This window comes from Haemaphysalis longicornis, unplaced genomic scaffold (genome assembly GCF_048455015.1).
Source record: "Haemaphysalis longicornis isolate Haplotype H1 unplaced genomic scaffold, Haemaphysalis longicornis Haplotype H1 scaffold_9, whole genome shotgun sequence".
Taxonomy (NCBI): Eukaryota; Metazoa; Arthropoda; class Arachnida; order Ixodida; family Ixodidae; genus Haemaphysalis; species Haemaphysalis longicornis.
Window position 1 is genome coordinate 16,151,643 of NW_027526460.1, and position 22,539 is coordinate 16,174,181.

Sequence of the window (22,539 nt, forward strand, 5' to 3'; positions counted from 1 at the left end):
AGCATAACCTTCAGCCGTGTGTCATTTTATTCAATGAAAGGTCGCATCTACAAATTAATATGCAACATGTTCGTGCAGGCAAGGAGGTTTGAAATGTGACATTGCAGTTTCTGCACACCTTTTGCAGTTTTAAAGCTTAGACTTCAACGTTTACGCAAAGCCAACAATTCTTCAAAACCTTATTTTAATTGTTATGAGCCATTATGTGGAAACTATATTGCTGAACAGGACTTGGCATCATCCACGATCTTTCCCTGACACTGGAGACCTAACCATGTTTTTAAGAACATCAGGCATGTCACTTTTAACAGAAGCTTTATTTAATTGACAATTTAAAAAGAAAACAGGGTGGCATATTCCCATAAAACTTGAGTTTCCCTAGTGGTGTCATAAGGATCAGTGTGGCTAAGGTTGAAAGCAGCCGAGTACCCATTAAAGATAATTGACGCTAAAATACAAAGAACTTTTTATTCATATAGCAATTAACATACAGCTACACTATGATAACTTGAGGGAAATAAACACTTGTGGAATGACAGTAATCTCTGGAAACAGGTACGTGATGCCGTACATGAAGCCATCTCTTCTCTTTCAACAGATTTTTTAAAAGTGCAGAGCACTTTAGGGGCTCGCTATGTCATCGTAGCTCGCTGTAACGCTTTATGTCAAGCGACTGCCGGAATCAGGCGACGCAGCAAGATAACGAACCCAAGTAGAGCCCAACTCCCGCTGGTGCTGTTTCAGGCAGGGGTGCGCGTGAGCACTACGGAGGCGGGAAATTTGAATTGCTTTGGGTGGTAGCAGTGAGCGGAAAACGGCCTACAGCCCATTATGGCGAATCACTTTCTCTGCACTTCTGTCAGCTTTTACGTTGAGTGGAACGGCTTTAATTTTTTTTATTTTAGCAGTGCACTGGTTGGGGGCTTGTACTTTTGAAGTTTCCCTATAGTGTATGGCAACCTTGCTACCTCTTCCGTTGAAAGCATTTCGTGTTTGATAGAACTAATGTTAAATCTCAGCCCAGTAATGTCTTGAGTCTAAGTTTGATTGCCTGAAGCAAGAAAGGACTCCATGGCTACGCAATTACACAGGTGGGGCAACCCACCTGGTTTTGCATGGTTCAATCAGCTGTAGCTGTATTCTTGATTCCTGCTAGACTGTTGTATGTATGTTGTGTTGGGCCAGCGTGCTTCCCACCTGTTTCTAGCTGCTCTCAGTTACATTGCAAATAATGTTGAAGAAAACCGGGTAATTTAAATTTAATCGTATTTCTTGACGATTGATAATGGCAGCATTGTTTCTGATCTAACAGTAAGGTGTGAGGTATAAAGAATGACCTCTTCAAGACGTTAGAGGTGGCAATAGTGTAAGCTTGGGCAAAGTTTACAGCTTTGTACCACAGTGCAGCAGAAGGCACAGTCTTGAGGAAGCATTGACCTTGGTAAGGCGAAATGTCAAAAAATCTCCCACCTCCCCTCGCGGGAACCCCTGTGTAGATGCAACGCATAGGGGGTTCACGTTGCAGCATTGGACAGCGGAGGAACGGCGCTGGAAGGATGGAGCGGAGCAGTACAGGCACCACGTTTTATAGCGCGCATAACGGTGAGGGGACGCGCCAGCGCCAGTGCGTCTGCTGCGGCTATGACGCAACACAATCCACTTTAATCCAAGCCAAGCCAATCCATTTGAATCCAATCCAATGCCCCTCGCGAGAGAGTGTTCGCTATCGGAGAAGAGAGGGGGTGAGCGGCGGAGAGCGCAGCTCACGTGGCGAGGAGAATGGGGGAGGGGCGGACGCCGACAACAACGCCGACGCCGGATGCAGGGACAAGGCGAGTGAATGAGATGCAGTCGCATCTAAAATATGTCCAGTGCACAACGGGAGGCTATGCAGCTGTCGTTATGCAGACCATGTGCATTGCCGTGTCTGCGAGTCCATCATGAACAGCATGTTAAAGAGAACAAACATGTAATTTTTCGTAATTTTGGCAAACCTGCCAGAGATGTTATGCTTGATTTGGAGGACCTACGGAGACAATTCAATGGGTCGGGCAAGAACATAACTGGAACATCACTGGAATGAGTGAAGACTTTGAAGGCACATTCCAGCAGTAGCAGGAATGCTGGGAGCTCTGTAATGCTCTGCGAGGGGATTATTTTGAAGGTGATAGTGTGCAAACGTAGATAAAGCACTTTCTTGTAACCAGCTAGCCTTGACACATTTTGATAGCACCTCATGGGTATCGCCTGGTGATGCCACCTCATAAGCTAGACGATGATTAGTTGCAATGAACATCCATAGTTGCCGCAGAATGGCGACAGCAGGCTGTCCTTCCCAATGAGCAAGGCATTTGCCCATTCTGTTTAGTACAGCTTACACATTTACACCACAGTTTCAGGGCAGTGTTGCGTTGAGATGGGAAACCAAATGCTCTTATGCTATGCACTGAATAGGTTCTGTAAGGGCTCCTCGGACCGTCTCCTGATTTCTTCAAATGTGTAGTCCATGAGAAGGTGGCCGTCCCTGAACACCTGCACAAGGCAGTCCTGCAAACATAAAAGCCCAGAATGAGGCTTCAGTCACCAAATTAAGCCCACTGGACTCAGCATATCAAAGCTTTCGTTTTTCTGCATGATGACATTCATGGTTATAAACTTGTGCAGGTTGTGGGTGCCAACTGTGCACGTGGGTTAGTGTGATTGGACTCTGCATTGCGCAGCAGTTACCTCAAAGTTGCACGTCAGCTTCTTGCTGCAATTTGGCTATGTTACACTGTCTCAGAAGTTGGCACTGTTGGTAGCCTACTGTTCATTGTACTTGGAAGTACTCGGTAACCCATATGCACCGCTTCCAATACTGCATCTATGCCTGCTGTCTTTTTGGTGCTTTTTGTCGGCACTTGCGGCTTGTCCGTGATAGTTCTATTCATCTACCCCTGCTGATATTTTGTCACCGAGAATGAAAGGCAGGCTCTCTGCTGGGTTGTTCAACTGGTGTAACATCCAATCTCTTCACATTTTAGTTTACACTATTACTGTGCTATCTTAATACAGTTCTCAGACCCTTATTGTGGAAATATTATCCAGATTTGCTCAATAAAGCGAGGTCCACAAGCCTGAAGCAGCTCAAGTGAACGAAATGTGACCAGCTCTAGCTTACAAATACTTCAGAGCTCAGCACCAAACCACGACATATGAACTGTGGCCTACATTGCAATCTAACTATTAAATATATGTCTTGTATAGTACACTTCTCCATATATAATAAGTGCCATGTATTATTTGTGAGCCTAAAAGCATCATATATGTGACTTCTTAAAAGCAGTACTTGTCTGACTGCACGTATGGACGACACACCACTCTGTGTAGTACTGAAGACTACATTGTGCACGCTAGCTTTCGCCCAATGGCTGACAGTTTATTTGCGCGAGGGATACACAAGGACATTGAAGCGACGGCACTGTTCACCTGTTCGTAGTTTCCCTGGCCGCGCTCCATTGTGATGTAGCCACTGTCGGTTCTCTGCAAGGTCAGCCTGCCCCTCTTCGACCTCAGTCCAGTGTCCGTCATGGGGTTCCTGTGCACTTCCCGCTGTTGAAACAAACAGAAAATGGACCCCCAATTGTATGGCTGGATTGGTGTTTGGTGATGTAGAAAGACGCACAGTTGAGTACCTTTCACAGACTGTCACCATGTGGCGATGCATAGAGGTTGCTGCAGCACTCTGTGTTTTTTATACTGTCAACACTGACCTTGCAATCTGTTATGCAAGGCATCGCTGTAGTATTGGCAGAGAGAATTACCACAAGTGAAACAATAGTTGAAGGTGTGCTTTTCTTTGAAAAATGGGTGTAAATTGTTTCCTTGCTGTCTAGAATATAGATAAAGTCTGAGCATGGCCACGTACTAACTTTAGCTTGATACACTTATTTAGAAATTCAACTTCCTGGATCGTCACAGTACTTTTAACCACTCGGAAGCACCTGAGCATTACAATATTTCCCCACAGTTATGATGTAAAGTGGACAGTTGCCATGTGTGCAAGTATCACATTCAGCATGTGGTTCTTGCCGGGCTGCAGATGTGGGAGCCATCGAGCGCAGCTCTATCGGCAGCAACTTTGTGCAAACATTCTGGAGCCTTCTGCAAAATGTTTTTTGCAGTATTCGTATTCAGAGTGAAACATTGCTGCATGTGAAATACAGCATCCCTGACGCGATTCTACTCCTTTCCCGGATGGTCTACCATTTGAGCGCAGTCTCTGGGTATGGAAACATTGGCACCCCGGTGTAAGTGCAATCTAAACCACTGTCTATCCTAGACTGTTGCCAGATAGAGCGTTTGAGATGTGATTTCCTTCCAACCTCTTCTCCGCCAACGATGACTGCGCTGCACTGGAAGGCGAAGCGCTGCACGGGGCAGCGTGGCTCGTGCACAAGCGAGCCGTCGCTGGCTAGCAGCACGTTCTGGGCGCTCCAACGGTGGGCTTTGGCATTGGCCAGGATGGCCTCGGCCACTTCCAGCGTCACGCCCTCACTGTGCATCAGGCGCACGTACGGTGGCAGCTCGCGGAAGCCCAGTGCATTCACCGTCACCGGGTAGTGGCGACCTAGGATCTCCAGGACCTACCGGCATGAGGCACATTAATCAACTCGTCAGTTGCGCTCGACTTCTAACTCAAAAGTGTTTCTAGGCTAGGTGGGTGTCCACTAGAGGCATTCTCAAAAGCCATATCTATTATAGAAGCGCTTGACCTCTCCCAGCACCTACCGCAGTAACACTTAGCACATGTTGTGACATGTTTTGCGGCGCATGCATTAAAAACAGAACGCAAAGAAAAGTGTGTGCATCATAAAACATACATCGCCACGGACATACCATCTGCAAAAGGAGTGTGCTCTCCCCTGCTCAGTTGGCCTTCAGCTTCTGCTATGAGTAGCTGATAGTGCGTCCGATATTGAGGTTGTAGGCTGAGCGTGGACATCAGCAGAAGACTTGTCAACAAATCTGACTAAAAGAAACGCTTTCATGCTTTCATCTTGTACGATATGCTTAGAAAACCTCTGCAACTTTTTATTGCTGTACTACAGGTATCCGAAAAAACTTAATTTTGCCATTTCTTCAAGAAATAAAGTAATATAAAATTGTGCAGAGTGTAATAATTCCCTTTAGCTAGCATTTAAAACTGAAAAAGCACTTGACCATGGAATACAGGAGACATGTTGAACTTTCGGAGGATATATACAAGGGAAGCACGAACAGGACATCCCTCTATAAGAGCTACAACAAGTTCCAGATCAGAAAGGGAGCAAGGCAGGGAGATGCTACCTCATCAAAATTGTTTACTGCACATCTGGAAGTGGTATTCAGGTGATTTACTTGACTAGGAGATGACGGGATTTACCACATGATCATATATTACAACAGCTAACAGCAAAATTCAGAGATTATCTGCACAATTTGCCTTGAGTATATCCCCAACTGTGAGTATGTTCTCTACACCTCCACCTATGCTGCAGTACTTCTCAAGAACGTTCAGCTAGGGCAGGGACTGGTGGCAGCCCAGTCCAGGTGCGCATTTCTCGATTTTGCATAGGCAGCGTTATAGCAAGGTGGAGTCAGAGACCTTATTGACTTTCAACCCGCAACAAAGGTCAAGGCCAGTCAGAACAGGCTTTCAGGAAAGTGGCGATGACCAAGTAGAGCAGTGGTTCTCAGCCACGAGTGCGACCCCTTTTGGGCTTGTGAAAGCGTTGGGGGACTCCACGATGAAATGTATGCTGATCGGTGCCATAATGTCAAACAATTTGCACTTGTAACTTTTGTGGCTCACGCAGTTATTTATTGCCGGTTTTGTGTGTCTGAATTTTATAATGATGTTGTCCCAATGTTTACAAATTCGCTCTTCAATAGTCTTCTGTACATCCATATGCTGCCTTTTCTCTGCCTGTTTTTTTTTTTTTCTCTCATAGCTGGCGTGTTATGCAAAATGCAGATGTTAAAATACATGCTACGTGGAGAAACTATACGTACATGTCATGCAAAGGAAAGTTTGACATCCACCTGTATGCAGCCGTACGGCTACAAAGGGAAGCTGTACAGCTTCCTCAGAAACTTTGCAGTTGACGAAAAATTCGTCCTGGTCCAGGATTCGAACCCGGGACCACCGCTTAACTGGAGCAGTCGCTCTACCAACTGAGCTAACCAGGAGGCTAGTCGTTTGTAGAGCAAGAGCGAATTGATCAACAACTCGAAGTGAAGGACAGGTGTTAATCGACCAGATCTAGGGGAAATCCCCAAGGTGGGGTAAGTTTCTGCAAAGGAAAGGAACCACCTTTTGGCATTGCCTGCAAATTCTGGCAAAATGGAGGAAAGAGTGGCGTGGGGAAACGTTTGGAGGAGGCTTCGTGGACTCCTCCAATGCTCTCGCAGACCTCCTGGGGTCTGTGGACCCTCACTTGAGAACCACTGGAGTAGAGGCCAAACAAGTTTTGGGCTTCCTTGCCTCTACGATGATCTCCGGCGCATCTCCGGACTGCAGCCTGACGATGAGCATTCCCCCGTGGTGCTCTGCACGGGCCTCCACAAGAGGCCGAAGTTCTTGGCCCCAGAGGTGCTCACAGCAGTTGGCCGCGTGGTGGGTGTCACTCGACACCGAGGCAGGCCCGCTGGGAAACGCGTGCATCGCCTGGCGACAAGCCTCGGCCTCTCCCGACGGGCCCCACGGAGTCACTGTGCTGCGTGTGAGTCGGCAAGTTTGAATCGTGGTGTCGTAAGTAGTCAGTACGAAAAGTCTGCATCTGGGCAAAATCATAAAGCCTGCCCTGGGCTTGAGGAGTTTATGAAACTGCTGTAGAAACCAAACGGTGGTTATGTGTGGTACTAGTGACATTTTTTTCTAGGGGTGATGTGGACTCGAATTATACTTTACGTAGCACCCTAATACATAAGCTGTTTCTTTTTCGCCACGATGTAGTGTGGAGGTGAGTCCAATGGAACCGGGAGAAGATGAGGCGCACTTGTACTGAGGGTTTGTCCCAATGACTCTTGTCATAATTGAATTGGAGAAATAATCTTTAAAGGGCCGGCGCCATGCAGACAAAACACAGGTTTGGTTCATTGAAAAGATTGCCTCGTTAGAATCATACTGACACGACTTTTAATGTAAACTTCACTCAAATAAACTACATAATTAGAAAAAAGGGAATGGCCATGTGATTCACTAGCTCATTTCCTGAACTAGAACATACGATGTCATGCACAGCCGTGCGATTGGCTGAGGCGAGCAAAAGCGAACGCAAGTTAGGCAGGGCTTATAAGCTTGCAGAACAAGCTATTTTCACCTAAGTGTAATGCATATTCATTTTATAGCAGTAAGAAAGGTGGGGTGAAACAATGGAAGTTACAAAATCACATGTAAACATAGAAGTACCAGTGCATACTGCTGTTGGTACTGCGCGCACTATGCTTTTTCTAGCTTCACAGCAGTGCAACGCTTTGGAGTTGTCTTAGACGACACTGGCCGATCAGCGTAAGCGACATTGTCTTACGTGACCCTATTTGTCAAACATACCCCATGTTTCACGAAACGATTGCTACCTACCGTAACAAAACCAAGCCAAGAGCAAATGTGGTCAAAACCAAAGCAAAGGTGAATGACGGTGCGAAGCAGTATGGTGGGCCATCTAGGAGAACTGGCAGTAAACAATTGGCCCGATAGTCCGCTGCATAGTGAACAGTCCACTTGAAGTTCGCTTTAAGACCCGTCCATGTGACGCCATGGCAGTCATCACAAAACATTTGGTTTGGTGGGAGAATCAAAATTTTAACTTAAATTGATTTATTTCTCAGTGAATAAAGCGTCACTTTCTGTCGGAAAAGTGCTGAGGGCACTATAAAACACCAAAGCTTTCGAATGAAACATTTATTTTGTCTGCATGGCCCGTTCAGGCCATCTGTCCCCTATGGGTACATACAGTAACAGGACAGCCACTTTATACTTAATAGAACTTATGAACTGAAATTTAATGTTGGGCTAGTTGGCTACGAATACGAGACAGACACGTTCATGCGTCGTGATGTGCGCTGCACAATTGTCACGGCTCGTCCCGTACTGCCTGTTCTCTCTAAACCGCTTTGGTCTTTGGTCTAAACCTCTATGGCCTTTCTTTAAACAAGCTTCGTGGACGCTCCGGAATACCTCCACCATGACGCATATGCTACTGTAGCTGTGATCAATAGGCCCGACACCTCTTTCACCAACACCCTCATGGTGAACACCCCCAATCCCGGAGAGGTGGAGGAGGCGGCAATGGCGGTAGCGCTGTTATACACTACAGGCCCACCCCCACAATAAAAATCTCCACTCAAAATTTCGCACGTGGCCTGATTGGCTCGAAATTCTCCAACCTCCCCGGTAGAACAAACCTGGGCCTAAGGAAGTGAGGCAGCCCACAGTGTCGCTCGGGGACCAACCATTCGAGCGGGCCCCGGCCTCGTTCCCACATGGGGTCAGATCTACCAGGGCAGACATAACTTACCACGACATTGTCAATCATTACTGCCTCGCCCGGCGCAAGTATCCCCCTGCTCGTTCTCAACTAACCTACGCACAGGAACACACATGAGTGGCGCTCGTGAGTGGTATACCGGCTGACACCGATCATGGCTTATTGATAGCACATGAAACTCGCATTCTATAAAGAGCGTTTCTGCTTAGCGATTATCCAGCGCAAGTCGTGTGCCATCTCTTCTATGTTATCCCGTGTTACCGTGCTACTTAACCATATGTTTCACACTTCGAACCAACTAGCCACATTTATGCGCTGACAGATGTATTAATGTTTAGGGCACATTAGGGAGGAAAGTAAATACAATAACCAGGATCGAGGAATGGTCCTTAATGTTATTACTGGAGAAATCATTTAAAAAAATACTATGCGCAAATAATAATTATGCGTAAAATCACTATAGTCAGAACGCGGACACACATTTCAGAAAAATTGTTCTTCGAGGTCTTGAAGAAAAATCAATTAATTAAACGGGATTTTTAGTAGTTCATAATACCCAATTACAGGAGAAATTGTTTCGAATAAATTGAGTCCATTTATGATTACACGTAATAAATGAAATAATAAAAGCGTCGACAAACCTTTAATTGATTTCAAGTGGTCACTTTTTTTTTCAGTTAATCATTGGCACATTGAAATCTCTCTTTGGGCCTAAACGGCCCTTGCAACACTCTTTGAGCAGTGCAAGTAAGCCTGCGCGACGCTTAGCTTACACTACCAGAAATACCTGGGCCAAATATTACACATGCACGTAAAGCGGTAAGACGCGCAAAAACCAACCGCGCTCTCTTCAGCTCTCCTCATTATGCACCCCTGACATGGCCTAAACGACGTCATTGAGGCCATGGCTGTCCGATCGGCTGTCACTGGTCAACTTCGCGGCTAATTTCTCGCATTTCCTGCGACGATCCGCCGTCTTCGGCGCTGTGTACGAACCCCTTCTATGCCCGAACCTGTAGGCACAGTTTTGCCGTTTCTTTTGTGTTTTGAGTGCGCGCGGAGTTTGAGTGATGAGATCAATACTTCCCTTTCAACCAAACCACTAGACAACAAACGTTTATTGCTTCAAAAACGTCCTACCAGCCCGAGCGCTTGCTTGCGAGCAGGCACCCATGCCTGCTTTTTAGTGTCCCCAGACCGGAAATAGACCCCTCCACGTTGCGGAAAAAAGGAGAAAGCTCCCCGGCCTGTGATATATCGAAGGACGCAGAAAAGAACGCCGCGAGCCGCCCCCTCTCTGGGAGAGAGCGCGCAGCTTTCGTCGCGTTGTCCGAGGTCGAGTAGAGAGGGGACGATTATGCGCGATTTCTCATCGCGCGTAGTTTCGGTGATAGTGAACGGATTTTCATAATTCTTGCAGGAGGAGATTGCTGGGACAATAGACTTTACTCCAAAATGCATTCATAATAGTCCATGGTAAGTGCTGCAGGGCGCCTTAAATCGCCCTTCAGTGAAACGTCGAGGTGCCTAACTGTCTGTGCGCTGAAATGTCTGCGCACCGAAAGTCCGTGTAACCATAGCTAAATAAAAACGTGTTGTTCCATTCCTTGCTTTTGGAAAATTTGGGTTGCTATAATTGATTCGTTTGCTGTATTCAATTATTCGTTATCACATTTTATTTCAGCAATTGGTAGCAGCTAGGGAAGACTTTTTTTTTTTTTTTCAGCGAAGGTGCATATTGCTCGTTCGTGTGCATTTCTTCTTTTCGTGGTCCGTCAGCAGGATTGTTCTGCAGAATACGCTTTGCGGCGAAACAAAGTTTCGTCTAATCTGATCGACACATGGCGTTCGCGTTTTTTGCCGCCATAAGAAAACGGTCGCAGCTGCCGGGATTAAATCGGCGTCCTTGAGATCAGCAGCAAGACGCCTCAGCCACTGAGCTACTTCTGCCGATGAACCAATAAGCCTAATTAACACAATTCAATTACAAATATTCGTCAGCCGCAGAAGCTGCTTAGCGCTGCTTTTCTATCGTGCACGACGGGTTTCATCGGCATGCAGCGATGCTGTTTTTTGTTGTTGTTGTTGCATTGTTTTGTTGTTGTCCAGCGGTGCATTGGTTTTTTTTTTTTTTCTTTCTTTTTTACCCGCCGCCGTGGCTCAGTGGCTAAGGCGTTGCGCTGCTGAGCACGATGTCGCGGGTTCGATTTCCGGCCGCGGCGGCCGCTTTTCTGATGGAGGCGAAAAGCAAAAACGCCCGTGTGTACGAGATTTCGGCGCACTTTAAAGATCCCCAGGTGGTCAAAATTAATCCGGAGCCCTCCACTACGGCGCGCCTCATCGTCTGCGCTGCGTCGGCGCGTTAAACTCTACAATCAATCAATCAGTCAATAAATCAAATCAAATCAAATCAGCATTGGGGGGTTTCACAAACGCGGGCCAAGAGCCGTGGTCGGTAAACCCACAGCCGGGCTAAAGGAGCGGCGGGCGCGCACTTTGTGCGCGCTCTCCGCTCCTCTAGTCCGGCCGTGGTAAACCTTGCAATGCTTACAACGCCGGAGCGTTTCTGCCTGGCGCCGGGCACCGCCCGCCGCGCAAAGATACCGCCCGCCGCGCAAAAATGCCTCGTCACGCCTGTCTAGTTGCATTCGCTCGGAGGCGATATTTCAGCTGCGCGCCTCTGCGATACTCTGAATGCCCTCGCTGTTGTGCTTTGATTCGGCGCCGTTTTACGCAGTTGCCTGCGTGGAAACGTCTTGGAAATGGCTGAACATACCTTCCTCGATGGGTGTGCAAGTTGTGCGAATATGTGTAGCAGTGACAGAGATGTGGTTCAGGCCGTTCCCTGCGGACTAAACGTTGACTGATATCGGTCGGCGGCACTGCACAGTTTCCGTGGGTATTCGCTGCCCTCTGAACTGCAGCGAAAATGATTTCCCTGCTGTTTGCGGCCTTCAGAAGGTGACGTCTCGTTAGGTTTACCATTTCCAAAGAAATTGTTCGTGGGCAAGTTGTCCACCACGGAAATTTTCCGCGTTGGGGGCTGCAGTGCGCGTCAGGTACGTCTGTTTTTGTGTCAGTCACAGCGGTGATGGGAGGAGACTGCAGGTGAGGAGCAACTTAGAGGACATGTTCTGGCAATTGTGTGTGGACTAATGATGATGATGCAAGGAGTTTCCTGTGGAAGTTGTGTGCTGACGGCTGGTTCGAAGAATGGATCAGCATGGAACCAAGATTTCGGGTAAGCTTACCATTTAAACAGTCATTTACCGCTGAATAGAAACAGTGTATAATCCGGTGATGGGAAATTAAAAATAGCCACAATAGCTGCCGTAAACGGGTTAGGAAAATAGCAAGATTTTTCTGGCTGAACTTTGTGCACCTTGCTGCACTGCGTGTTCTGTGACCGCGTTTGTGAATTACCCTAATCTATGTCATCAAATAGCAGTGTCAGCAATCTGTACGTTTCTTTAACGGCATTCGAGCCCTTAGTATTTTTTATGTTTCCAAAGCCTGTTACTACGGTCGAAAATGGCTCTCACAAACTCTCGCCGAAACTTGTACAGATATAGGGAACATATGCGGTATACTGTCGACTTCCGTTAATACGAATTCCACGGGGGCTGCAAAGATTTCGAACTAACCGAATTTACAAAGAAACAAAAAACCCTAAAACAGCATTGTTATTAGTTTGTAACTTCCCTGCTTGATTTTGTTCAGAATCTCGACTTTCGTCGCCAAGTGTATCGGGTTGCCATGAAAGCTGGCGTGTCGCTAAAGTCGAAGCGTGAAACGTGCACCACACAAAATGCTCATACGGGGCTGTGCCCGACAAAATTTAAATGCTTTATTGGAGGAAAAAGGAGGCCCGGAGGCCATGCATGGGGAATGGAAATGAAGGGATGGGGCAATGGCCTTTGTCAAACAACTGAATGTCCTTTAATTAAGCACTTATTTTGCGTCTGTGATTGGGACGGTATCACCGCCGGACTACACTAATCTCGCAAGGCCACTCTGTACACTACAATTGCCTAGTGCTTCCAGGAATTGATGTCGTGATTTGTAGAATATGTCTGGCGGTACATGATGGAACAAGTCGTGTCGCTGGAGCGCGAAATGACTACGGACCCACGTGGGGTGGGGAAGGTCCGACCATACTGTCTGTTGGCAATAAGCGCAATATTGACGATAGTTTATCTTGGGACACTTAAGCCCGAAGATTTTGCTGTCTGTCTGTCTGTCTCTCTGTCTGTCTCTCTGTCTGTCTGTCTGTCTGTCTGTCTGTCAGTCAGTCAGTCAGTCAGTCAGTCAGTCAGTCAGTCAGTCAGTCAGTCAGTCAGTCAGTCAGTCCAGTCCTGTCCAGTCCTGTCCAGTCCTGTCCTGTCTGTCTGTCTGTCTGTCTGTCTGTCTGTCTGTCTGTCTGTCTGTCTGTCTGTCTGTCTGTCTGTCTGTCCCTCTCTGCGCGAGTCGTGTGAGCGAGTGGTGAGCATGGCCGCGTGTGAGTGCTTGAGGAAAAATATATTTTTTTTAGCGAATGTGAGTGAGTGGCTTGCAGTTTTGCCGAGGCATCCCTACGTGTGACGCGCGCTCCACTGTACCCCACTCCATGCAAGGCTGCCATAAGGACCCTTTCTCTCTGATTTCCTCCGACGAGCAGTGGTAGGGGGACCTGGGGACACAACTCTCCCTCGCGGACAGGGCTATGCTATAGTCGCACCTATAGCATAGGTGCGACTATAGCATAACCCCCTAACCCACGGGTCTCAAACACATCACTGAGCGGGCCGCAGTCATGACATTTAGTCCCTCAAGGGCCGGGGCAGCGAAGGAGGTTGAAACGGAGGAGGTTGAGGGTATGGGTTAACAAGATGTCAGCTAACGCTCCCGTTTGAAAGAAACAAGTCCTTTCGCACACATTGTAAATATGCCTGGTCATCTCTGTATGGACTTTGGCGTCAGGATTCGAGGCACATATCGATACCGATCTCCAGGATGGCTATAATCTAGACGCCGATTCTGAGTGATGCATCATGATGCTTCAACACATGGTGACCGAATTGGGCGCGCAAAAAAAAAAAAAAAAAAAAAAAAACAAATGAAAATAAATGAACGAAGACACTCATCAGTGGGCCGGGCCGCGTGCTCGATAGCTTTGCCTTAACCCAACTGCGACGAGTAATGTTTTTTTCTCACTCTCTTTCAGGCTTTCCTTTACTGCAGAAGCACTACTACCCTACCTCCGCCAGTTTTTCCGGGAAATTTGTGAAGCATGTTTTGTGAAGCCTCCCGTGCAGTTTATGACTCGTTCGGGCTAAGGTTTACGCGCAGCAGGGGAAGGGGGATAGGCGGGCACGCGGTGGTGGTTTTGTTTCATCGGCATGCATAAGCATGTGTGCAGGACGCGAAGGTTTACCAGGACGAACTATGTCGGACGACACTACATGTGCGTGTTAAAGGGTAGTGTTAATATGTAGAGAGAAGGGATGCATGAAGAAACGGGAACTGGGAGAGTCTAATTTCAAAATAGAGTCTAAGTGCAGGTCAAAAAGGCTATCTTCAACAACCACTTTCTTGCGCGGTTCGGAAGCAGTACACGAGTTGTTTTACCTGTGCTCTGTAGATGGGTAGGAGTAGCCCGCCATAGGGTGACCGTAGTATTGTTTGGCCAACCGAATTCCAGCGATATTGTCGCTGGTCAGGAAACTTACGAGGTGTGCTGCTCCTCCGATGGCAGCGGACTGTGTGTGGTTGGTTGGCAGAAAAAAGAAACAATAAATAAATAATTAATATGTATCACGGTATATTTCATAGATGCCAAGGCACTAAGCACATAGGAGACGTAGTATCCATAACTAAACCTAAAATTGCCAATTAAACATCCTTTGAAAATGATACATTCTGTGAATGGCCATTGTTTCGGAATTGGTTTTTACACTAAATCAACTTTCTTTATAAGTTCACGTTGTAGCGTAGTTATTATTCACACCTTATAAAAAGTGGCCACCAAATATCTTGTTACTGAAAAAGGAAGTTCTCGTGTAAGACACCATAACTCTAAAGATGATCGATGAAAGCAAATGGAAGAATGCGGGCATTTAAAACTGCACAGAGCTTTTATAGGAGCGAAGCCCCTCAGAGGCTGGGGCTGTTGGCGTCACCTGTCGTTGTCGTCGTCATAATAGTCGTCGTAATCGTCGTCTCGTGTAGTCGCGGTACTAAAACACTGGGAAACTCGTTTACGACTCGTGCTAGTACGCGAAGCGTGCTTAAAAAACACTCACACTCGTTTACGCCTCGCACTGGAGCGCCTCGCAACGCGTACTAAAAATAAAGCCGTTCCACTCAATGTGAAAGCTGTGGGAAGTACAGAGCAGTGATTCGCCATAATGGGTGGTTGCGCCGTTATTCCTTCACTGCTACCACCCATCACGCTCTTCGCCGCCCCATCTCACTCCTCTCTTGATGAATATTCAATTCAAATTCCCAGCCTTCAAAGTGCTCGCGCGCCCCCTGCCTGAAACCGCGCCAGCGGAAGTTTGTTCTTTTTGTGCTTCTGAACGGCTGCGAGGTGGCGGCCCTGCTGCACCACCAAGGACTACGTGTCCAAGGAGGTTGTATATTATACAACCTCCTTAGACGCGCCTCCCCCGCCTGTGCCCACTGCCCTGAACCCGAAACGTTGAAGCACCTGCTCCTGTCCTGCCCCCAGCATGCAATACACAGAGCAGTGCTGCAGGCTGCACTCCAGCGTCTGGGACAGCCCAAACCGAACCTCCATGACTTGGTGTTCCCGACGGATCTTGCTAGCTGCCGCCGGGAAGTGTTCAACCAACTCTTAACCTGTCTCGAGGTCACCGGACTCACCCAGCGCCTGTAGCTAAGGCTGCTCAAATCGCGCCGACACTCGCGATGCTGTCGCCAACGTAATGCTCCCTTTTTTCTTTACTCTCTCTCTCTCTCTCTCTCTCTCTCTCTAATATATTTTCTATTCCACCCCTAATCTCCTCCCTACTCTTTTATCCCCTCTTCCCTCTACCCCGCACTGGGCTGTATGCAGGTGAGCTCCCTGCTGAGCTCAATAATGTCCCCAGTGCACTTTCCTTTCCCCTCTTCCAACAAAAAATGACTTCTCTCTCTCTCCCCCTTCTTTTTGTGCTTGCTTTAATTTCGTATGCTGGAGCTGTTTTGCGTCATTTCGAACGCGTAATTTTTTTCTTGCGCGGCTGGAGCCTTTCTGCGGCATTTCGAACGCGCCATCTTTTTCTTGCGCGGTCGCTTTTTTCGCTTACTATCGTAAAAACCAACCCAACCCCGGCCGCGGCGGCCGCTTTTCTGATGGAGACGAAAAGCAAAAACGCCTGAGTGTACGAGACTTCGGCGCACATTAAAGATCCCCAGGTCGCCTGCGTTGCGTGAGCGCGTTAAACCGATCAATCAATCAATCAATCAATCAATCAATCAATCAATCAATCAATCAATCAATCAATCAATCAATCAACCAATTAATTAATTAATTAATTAATTAATTAATTAATTAATTAATTAATTAATTAATTAATTAATTAATTAATCAAAAGCCAACCCAACGAGCGCTACTGACTAAATGAACGCGGGAGCTGCCGGTTATATACACTGATTTTGCCTGAAATGTACCTGCAGTTTTCTCTGCGCTAAACAACGGGGAGATGTACGACAAGCGCCAGCGGTTCACGAGGTTTGAACGGTTATGACTATTTAAACCGCGTGGTTTTCGAAGCCTCAGCAGCGTCAGCGTGACCCCCTTAAGACGGTAAACCAGGCTCTATTTGTGTCCGTTATCTTGCTGCGCCGCCCGATTCCGGCACTTGCTTGACATCGACCGTTAGCGAGCTACGACGACAAGGCGAGCCCAAAATTGCTCTGCACTAGACAGCTTCGTGCTTCAGAGACAAGAGACCTTTACAGCAAAGCTGTACACTGTAAAAAAAATTCTCTGATTTACGGAAAAACCTGAAGGTAATGGAGAGTTATAGCAGAGCGGAGAAACGGTCCCGGTACGGTACCCGGTACCGTATCTCCCCGCCGCGGCCATGGAGAGAAGGCGGCCGGCCGCGACTCTCGCCACCGCGGCGCTGCGGTTGCGAGTTGCGCTAGGAGAGCGAGCGTCGTCTGCTAGCGGGGAGCGTTCCGCTCGGCGTCTGCGGTCCTCGCCGCTTCTGGCTGCGTACTGCAAAAGAAATGACTGTTCTCGGACGTTGCTCATCATTTTGCTGCGGCCGTTGCAGTTCGAGATCTATTTGAAACGGACGGTATTATGCAAGAAGTCGTGTACGTACGCCCAGGGATTTGAAGCGGCGGCTAAAATATCAAGAACGACAGCGTTTTACATGTATGAACGTTCGCGTAGCAGTGGCTGTCAAGCGTGCGCACAAATTCTCTTTCCATGCCAATTGCGCAAATTTATTGCATCACGAATGATATTTTTTCACACGACTGTTGGAGCAGCTTCCCGTTTCGTAAACAACATAGGTGATATCGTGTCGCGCAACAACGGTCTTCAGGATTGTGTAGGCCCCGCTTTCTTTCGGGCCCAGTAAAAAAGTTTGCCGACGCTGCCCCGGTTATTTCTCGAGTGCTGCCGTTCTCCAGTTGGCTGGGAGCCGTATTGCCGCACTATTCTCGACTATCTGTGCAAAATCGGTGCATTGCTAGGGAACAGGTGCTTTGGAGAGCTCCTCTTGTCGCTCCTTGGGAAAGTGCTCCCCTTTTGTAATCACCTAGCTCGTGCGCAGACGCTACCTTTCTCTTTTAAGAGCGAATGCTCTTTATAAGCGACCCCAAACCATCCACCGCCGGCGGCGGCGTCCGCAGTGCTCCTCTATATTTAAGAAAGAAACAGCATCCGGCGCCAGGTTTCGATCCGAGGACTTTGCGGGCCGCAGCCCGACGCTCTACCGAATAAGCCACGGACGCGACGCTGATATCGGTGTCAGAACGCGCCTTATATCTTTAACGCACTCAAACTACGTCGTCAGCGGCGTGCGTTGGCGACTCAGCGGCGTTATAGCGGCTTGATAACTGCGTGGTGTACACGTGATACTACAAACCCGATGGAAGAGAAGGCGGCGAGGCGGTGGGCTGCGGGGGCCGAGCGCAAGCGCCGCAAGCGGGCCGACAACCGTGCATTCGCACTTTCACATTCTCCCCCTCGGGGAAATGCGGGGGAATTTTTTTTCGGAGACCGCCGCCGAGTCTGCTTGCTCAACAAGTTGCTGGGAAGGTTGGGAAAGTTAACGGAAACTGCACTTTTCTTCAGTGCCCAGTAAGCCCGGCCGATCTCGACGACTTTACGTTAATGATCGCAATATCCTCTTCGAGAAAATGAAGTCCACATACCTTGCGCGTTTTGCTTATCTCTTTGCCCGCGCGGGGAATCGCTCTTTTCTATTGGGTGAAAAGCTATGGATCCGATGACGGCGCTAAAAAGTGACACTTTTGAGTGTTGCTTCTGTATCTGCTCGTACAGCCAGGTGCGGAGCACGTTGGCATTGCGGTAAGCCAGGCTCATCAAAGAAAACACAGCGTCTTGACGGAGTCACGAAATCCTCGATTAAATCGGCACTGTTCAATAGCGTCACAAACTGAACGCACTGAAGGGGAAAGGTTCGCGCACAGGGGTAAAAAACAAATGCAAACAAAAGGAATAAACTTGTAGAGACACGCAACTACGCCGAAACTTCGAGCATGCATATACGCACGCGCGTATATGCATGCTCTTCTGCAAAAGTGAACTCGGAAGAACCACACAAGTGGCAAACAATTTCGTTGTCTTCTGTTTATTGTAGCTGTTTGCTTTCAAGAATGTACACAATTACCGGATGTGTGCGCCCACCCACGCGCGCACACCAAACATGTGGAGCGCTTAACTAAGTGGTTTTCGCCTTCCTGCTCCAGTCGGAAGGAAAGTAAACCGCATGTGAGCGCTGGGATGTCAGCGCGCAACAAAAGCTCTGTGCGCTTGAACCTAGAACAGGCGCAGAGAAGAATAATCGGCACCACATGAGAACGTCGACTTGCCGAAGAGCGCCTGCAACGCCGTGCAAACGCAGCGCGCGCGAGAGAAAAAAAAAAAAAAAAAAAAAACAAAGAATGGCAGAAAAATATAACATACCCCGCAGGAAAAAAAAAAAACTACGTGGCGTAACACGTTACGTAGGGTTGCTGGTCACGTGATTTTTATCGCTCTTGAATTCCTTCACCCTCGTGCAAATTCCGACCCTTCCGTAGCGTTCCGCTTAGGCATCTCGGGTTGTGATCTGGCTGCGTACTCGAAAAGAAATAACTGCTCTCGGAATTTGCTCAACATTTTCTTGCCGCGTGCACGCTATTCCAGTTCGCGATTTATTTGAAACGGGTCGATTATGCAAGGAGATGTACGTACGCCCAGTGATTTTTAGCGGGGGATAAAATACCAATAATGACAGCATTTTAAATGAATTTTCGCGTAGCAGTAGCTGTCAAGTGCGCACGTGATTTCGCTTGAGATGCCAATAGCGCAAGTTCGTTGCAGCACGAATGATATTTCCTGATAACCATGCGCAGCAACTGCATGCTTTCTTTATGAAAGACATCCGCGTATCCTTCGTAGTTTCAAAGAAATCAAATTGTTGCGCGGGTAAAGCTAACCCAAAATCCTTGAGATTTGGATTGTATGTTTTCTAGTTATATTTTGTTAGCATTAAGAATTTTTATTTTTGTTCATTTGTCTGTTTTGTTTCAATATTTTTTTTTAGCATGAGGCTGCATTCCGTCCTCGTCTTGTACATTTTGTAAATGGCATAAGCGTGTGCCGCATGCACGACGCATGTGCCCAGCCTCCTCACAAGCATCACTGCTAAAGTGGGCTGGAAAATCCCGTACAGCCGACTGCGAGTTAAGCCAGTCGGCATTGCACCAAGCCCAGCACAAGAAGTAAAACACAGCACGTTGACGGAGTCACGAAATGCTTTCACCCGCGGCCGCACTGTTCAATAGCATCCCAAACCGACTACACTGAAAACGACAAGTTTTCTCGCACAAGGGCAAAGACAAACGCAAGCGAAAAGAAGAAACTTGTAGGGCAGACACGCAACTACACCGCGGCCGCAACTTTGAGCCCGCGGACCGGCCGCGCACGCCGTCAACGCTGCCTCCGGAGCCGCCGCCGCAGGCCGCCGACACAGCGCAACTCGCGACCGGAGCGCCCTCTCAGCGCCTAGGGTAAAGTCGCGCCCGCTTTGGAAGGCGCAGTTCCGAAACTGAAAAAGTATCTATAAACGTTGCCCGGTACACCTTCGCATGCGCACAACCAGTTTTTTCGCATCGGCGCAGGCGCCGAGGCGAAAAAACTGGTTCGGCGCAGGCGCAGTGGCGCCGGTCGCCTACGCGGGTACCGTACCGGGACTGGTTCTCCGCTCTGCTATAACTCTCCAATGTATTGCCGAGCACTTGCGCATAATTTCGAAAACGGACAGTTTCAGTATTACGAAAAATCCGTAATACGGACTCCTTGACCTCTATTACCGAACTTCCATGCAAGCTAAAATTTAAAATGTCTGTTTTCTGCTAACGGAAATTCTGCTAACGGAAGTTTAAAAGGAAAGCACCCGTTTTGTCCAAACAACAATTCCGTCGCTCGAATGTAAGGTGTCCGTTCTCGGGTAGCAATTTTGTAATTGGTATGCATACATACAGAAATTGTTTACGTTTTCTTACGGAGGCTTTGTGCCGGTTTACGGACACTCCCTACGTCCTGCAAAATACGGAAGCAGTTTACGTTTTTTACATAAGATTTGTCAGTAAAAATACGGATTTTTTTACAGTGTGTACTGCTACCCCCTAACGGTTTCATCTCTGTTGGCAAAAACGTCAAGGCGCCGAGAATACACTTACGCCCCTCCCCAGTTTTCACGATAGTGGAGATGACTCGGGATTTTAGAGCAGGATGATACAGATTGAAGCTCCCTAAAGCTGCAGTCTCTTCAGTCTCTCACCATTTTCTTCATAAACCTTAAAGGGGCCCTGAAAGGCATTTTGAGCACACTAAATGAACTAGCGCAACCGTTAGATTGGGTCGTCAACGTCCTCTGTGCCAAGTATTACTCTTTTACGCGCAGCGGAAAGCTCACACTTTTGTTGCAAAGTTTGTCGTTTTTTTCTCACCCTTTCCTTCGTGTTTTTGGACGCCGCCATCTTCACATGTCTACATCATCGATTCCCAGATCTTCGTCATGAGCTAGACATCCTTCTATTGGGCGGCTTTTTCACGCACTTCCGGCAAAGAGATGAGTCGTCTGCTCAGCGTCGGCTCGCCGGCTGATCTGCCAGCGGAGTGCCGGAGTGCTTGGGCATTTTACGACAACCGAAACAAGTGTAAAACAAACGCTTAACCGTTTGTATTGAATGCAACACGGCCATAACACGACATGGATATTCTCTTACCTGAGTACGTTCCATAAAGAAAGCGTTCAAGCCCCGTGGCACTTCTTTCGTGCAATCGCAGACAGCGCTCTGAGCCGAATGCCCGGGTTTGACGCATACATTTTATTCAGCTTCAAAACAATCCAGAGATGCGTTTCTAACGAATACAACGTCACAACATGCGTTGAAAGTCTGAACCACGATTGACAGAGGATGGGTTGCCTCCTGCCCGTCGTAAATTCGGTGCTCACCTCGAGCGCGGTTTGCGGGGACGAACAGCAAGTCACTTAACTCTGGCGCACAAGCCGATGGCTTTTAGCCATGCACACTGCACATACCCCATGCGAGGTTGAGTCGTACGTCGCTCGAGAAAGATTATCCAGACCATGGGAAGAACTATCCACCCGCAGAAGCACAACGCCGCATTTCATCGCGAAACAAAGGCGTCCACAACACACACACCATCGCCTCCTGTAATGCCAAACGCATCTCGCACTTCCCAATAGGAGTGGGTGGTACGCCTGCAGTGCCCACATGTCGCGAGGTGGGGCCCCAAGCTGAACCGGGATCACGGAACCGTAACTGACTTCTGGAGCGGTTTGTGGCTTGTTGCCAAGGCAACCGATGTTTGAGATTGTCAAAGAAATGGCGCTCGCTCCAGCGCTAGAAAGCTCAGAGCCGCGGCGGAGAATGTTTTGCCAACGTTGCCGCTCTCCACCACGCGTCGCCCCAAGCTGAACTGGTCACATGATTGAAGCGTTTTGTGCACGGGTTCTGTATCGGTTAAAAATGTCTTTTTCACATGCCGCCGGCAGGAATTACCACCGCCGCAAAATAAGACCCGGCACCAGCGGGGCCACATCTGATACGGTGCTTTTTGGATAAACAGTGCGCGGTGCATCAAGGGAACGAGCGCACGACCCTCCCCGTGCGGCTGCGAGTTCGCCGCCGATAAAAAGTCATGTGCCGCCAGCAACGTACACCGCGAAAGGGCAAGGCCAGGCCGCCGCATACATGCGGCCAGATTTTTCGTTCGCTTTTCCAGCCTTGAGCGGAGTGCGTGCGGGATTCATGGTGTCAACAAAGCTTGCCCGTAGCAGACGACAGTCTGAGCAGCGCAATAGCGGAAGTACGTCACCGCTGCGGAGCGCAGCATCATGGGAGGCAAGGCTTGCGCGCCGTCAACAGCGGAGAGTAAGTCGAAAGGAGGAGGAAACTCGGAGCGACGATAATGCGCGGTTTTTGATTAACGATTTCTCAGCTAATACTCATCGCTTTAACAAAATTCTTGCGGGAGGAGATTGCAAATACATTGCTTTATTTGGGTGCATGTACATCCATGCATCGGCGGAAGGTATTTCAGGACCCCTTTAAATCTCAACAGTACGCCCCACAATATATTGTTGAACGTAGGGTTCGGTGGACCTGTGCTGAGGAGCGAAGTGTACGCGCCTACCGGCTACTGCAGCGCTGCCACTGCAGGCGACTGAACTACAGAACTACTATACACAGATTCTCATGGCAGGACGGGTTATTGAAAGCGATGCCAATCAGGTCACTGAATGTTTGATAAATTGTGCATTCACGCAAC

At 48.2% G+C, this 22,539-nt stretch overlaps 1 protein-coding gene across 1 annotated transcript in view; it reads right to left on the reverse strand.

Annotated features, from left to right (window-relative positions):
* Position 1: 1 nt before the first annotated feature.
* The window catches only part of LOC144152529 (nicotinamide phosphoribosyltransferase-like), a 33,883-nt gene continuing 11,345 nt past the window's right edge, over positions 2 to 22,539 (reverse strand). Inside the window, exons 6-10 of the mRNA XM_077683821.1 lie at positions 14,118 to 14,248; positions 6,506 to 6,737; positions 4,365 to 4,625; positions 3,469 to 3,591; positions 2 to 2,547 (exon numbers count right to left, since the gene is read on the reverse strand). Of these exons, the coding sequence (XP_077539947.1) occupies positions 2,440 to 2,547; positions 3,469 to 3,591; positions 4,365 to 4,625; positions 6,506 to 6,737; positions 14,118 to 14,248 (855 nt within the window). The 3' untranslated portion in view covers positions 2 to 2,439. The remainder of the gene's footprint in view (positions 2,548 to 3,468; positions 3,592 to 4,364; positions 4,626 to 6,505; positions 6,738 to 14,117; positions 14,249 to 22,539) is intronic.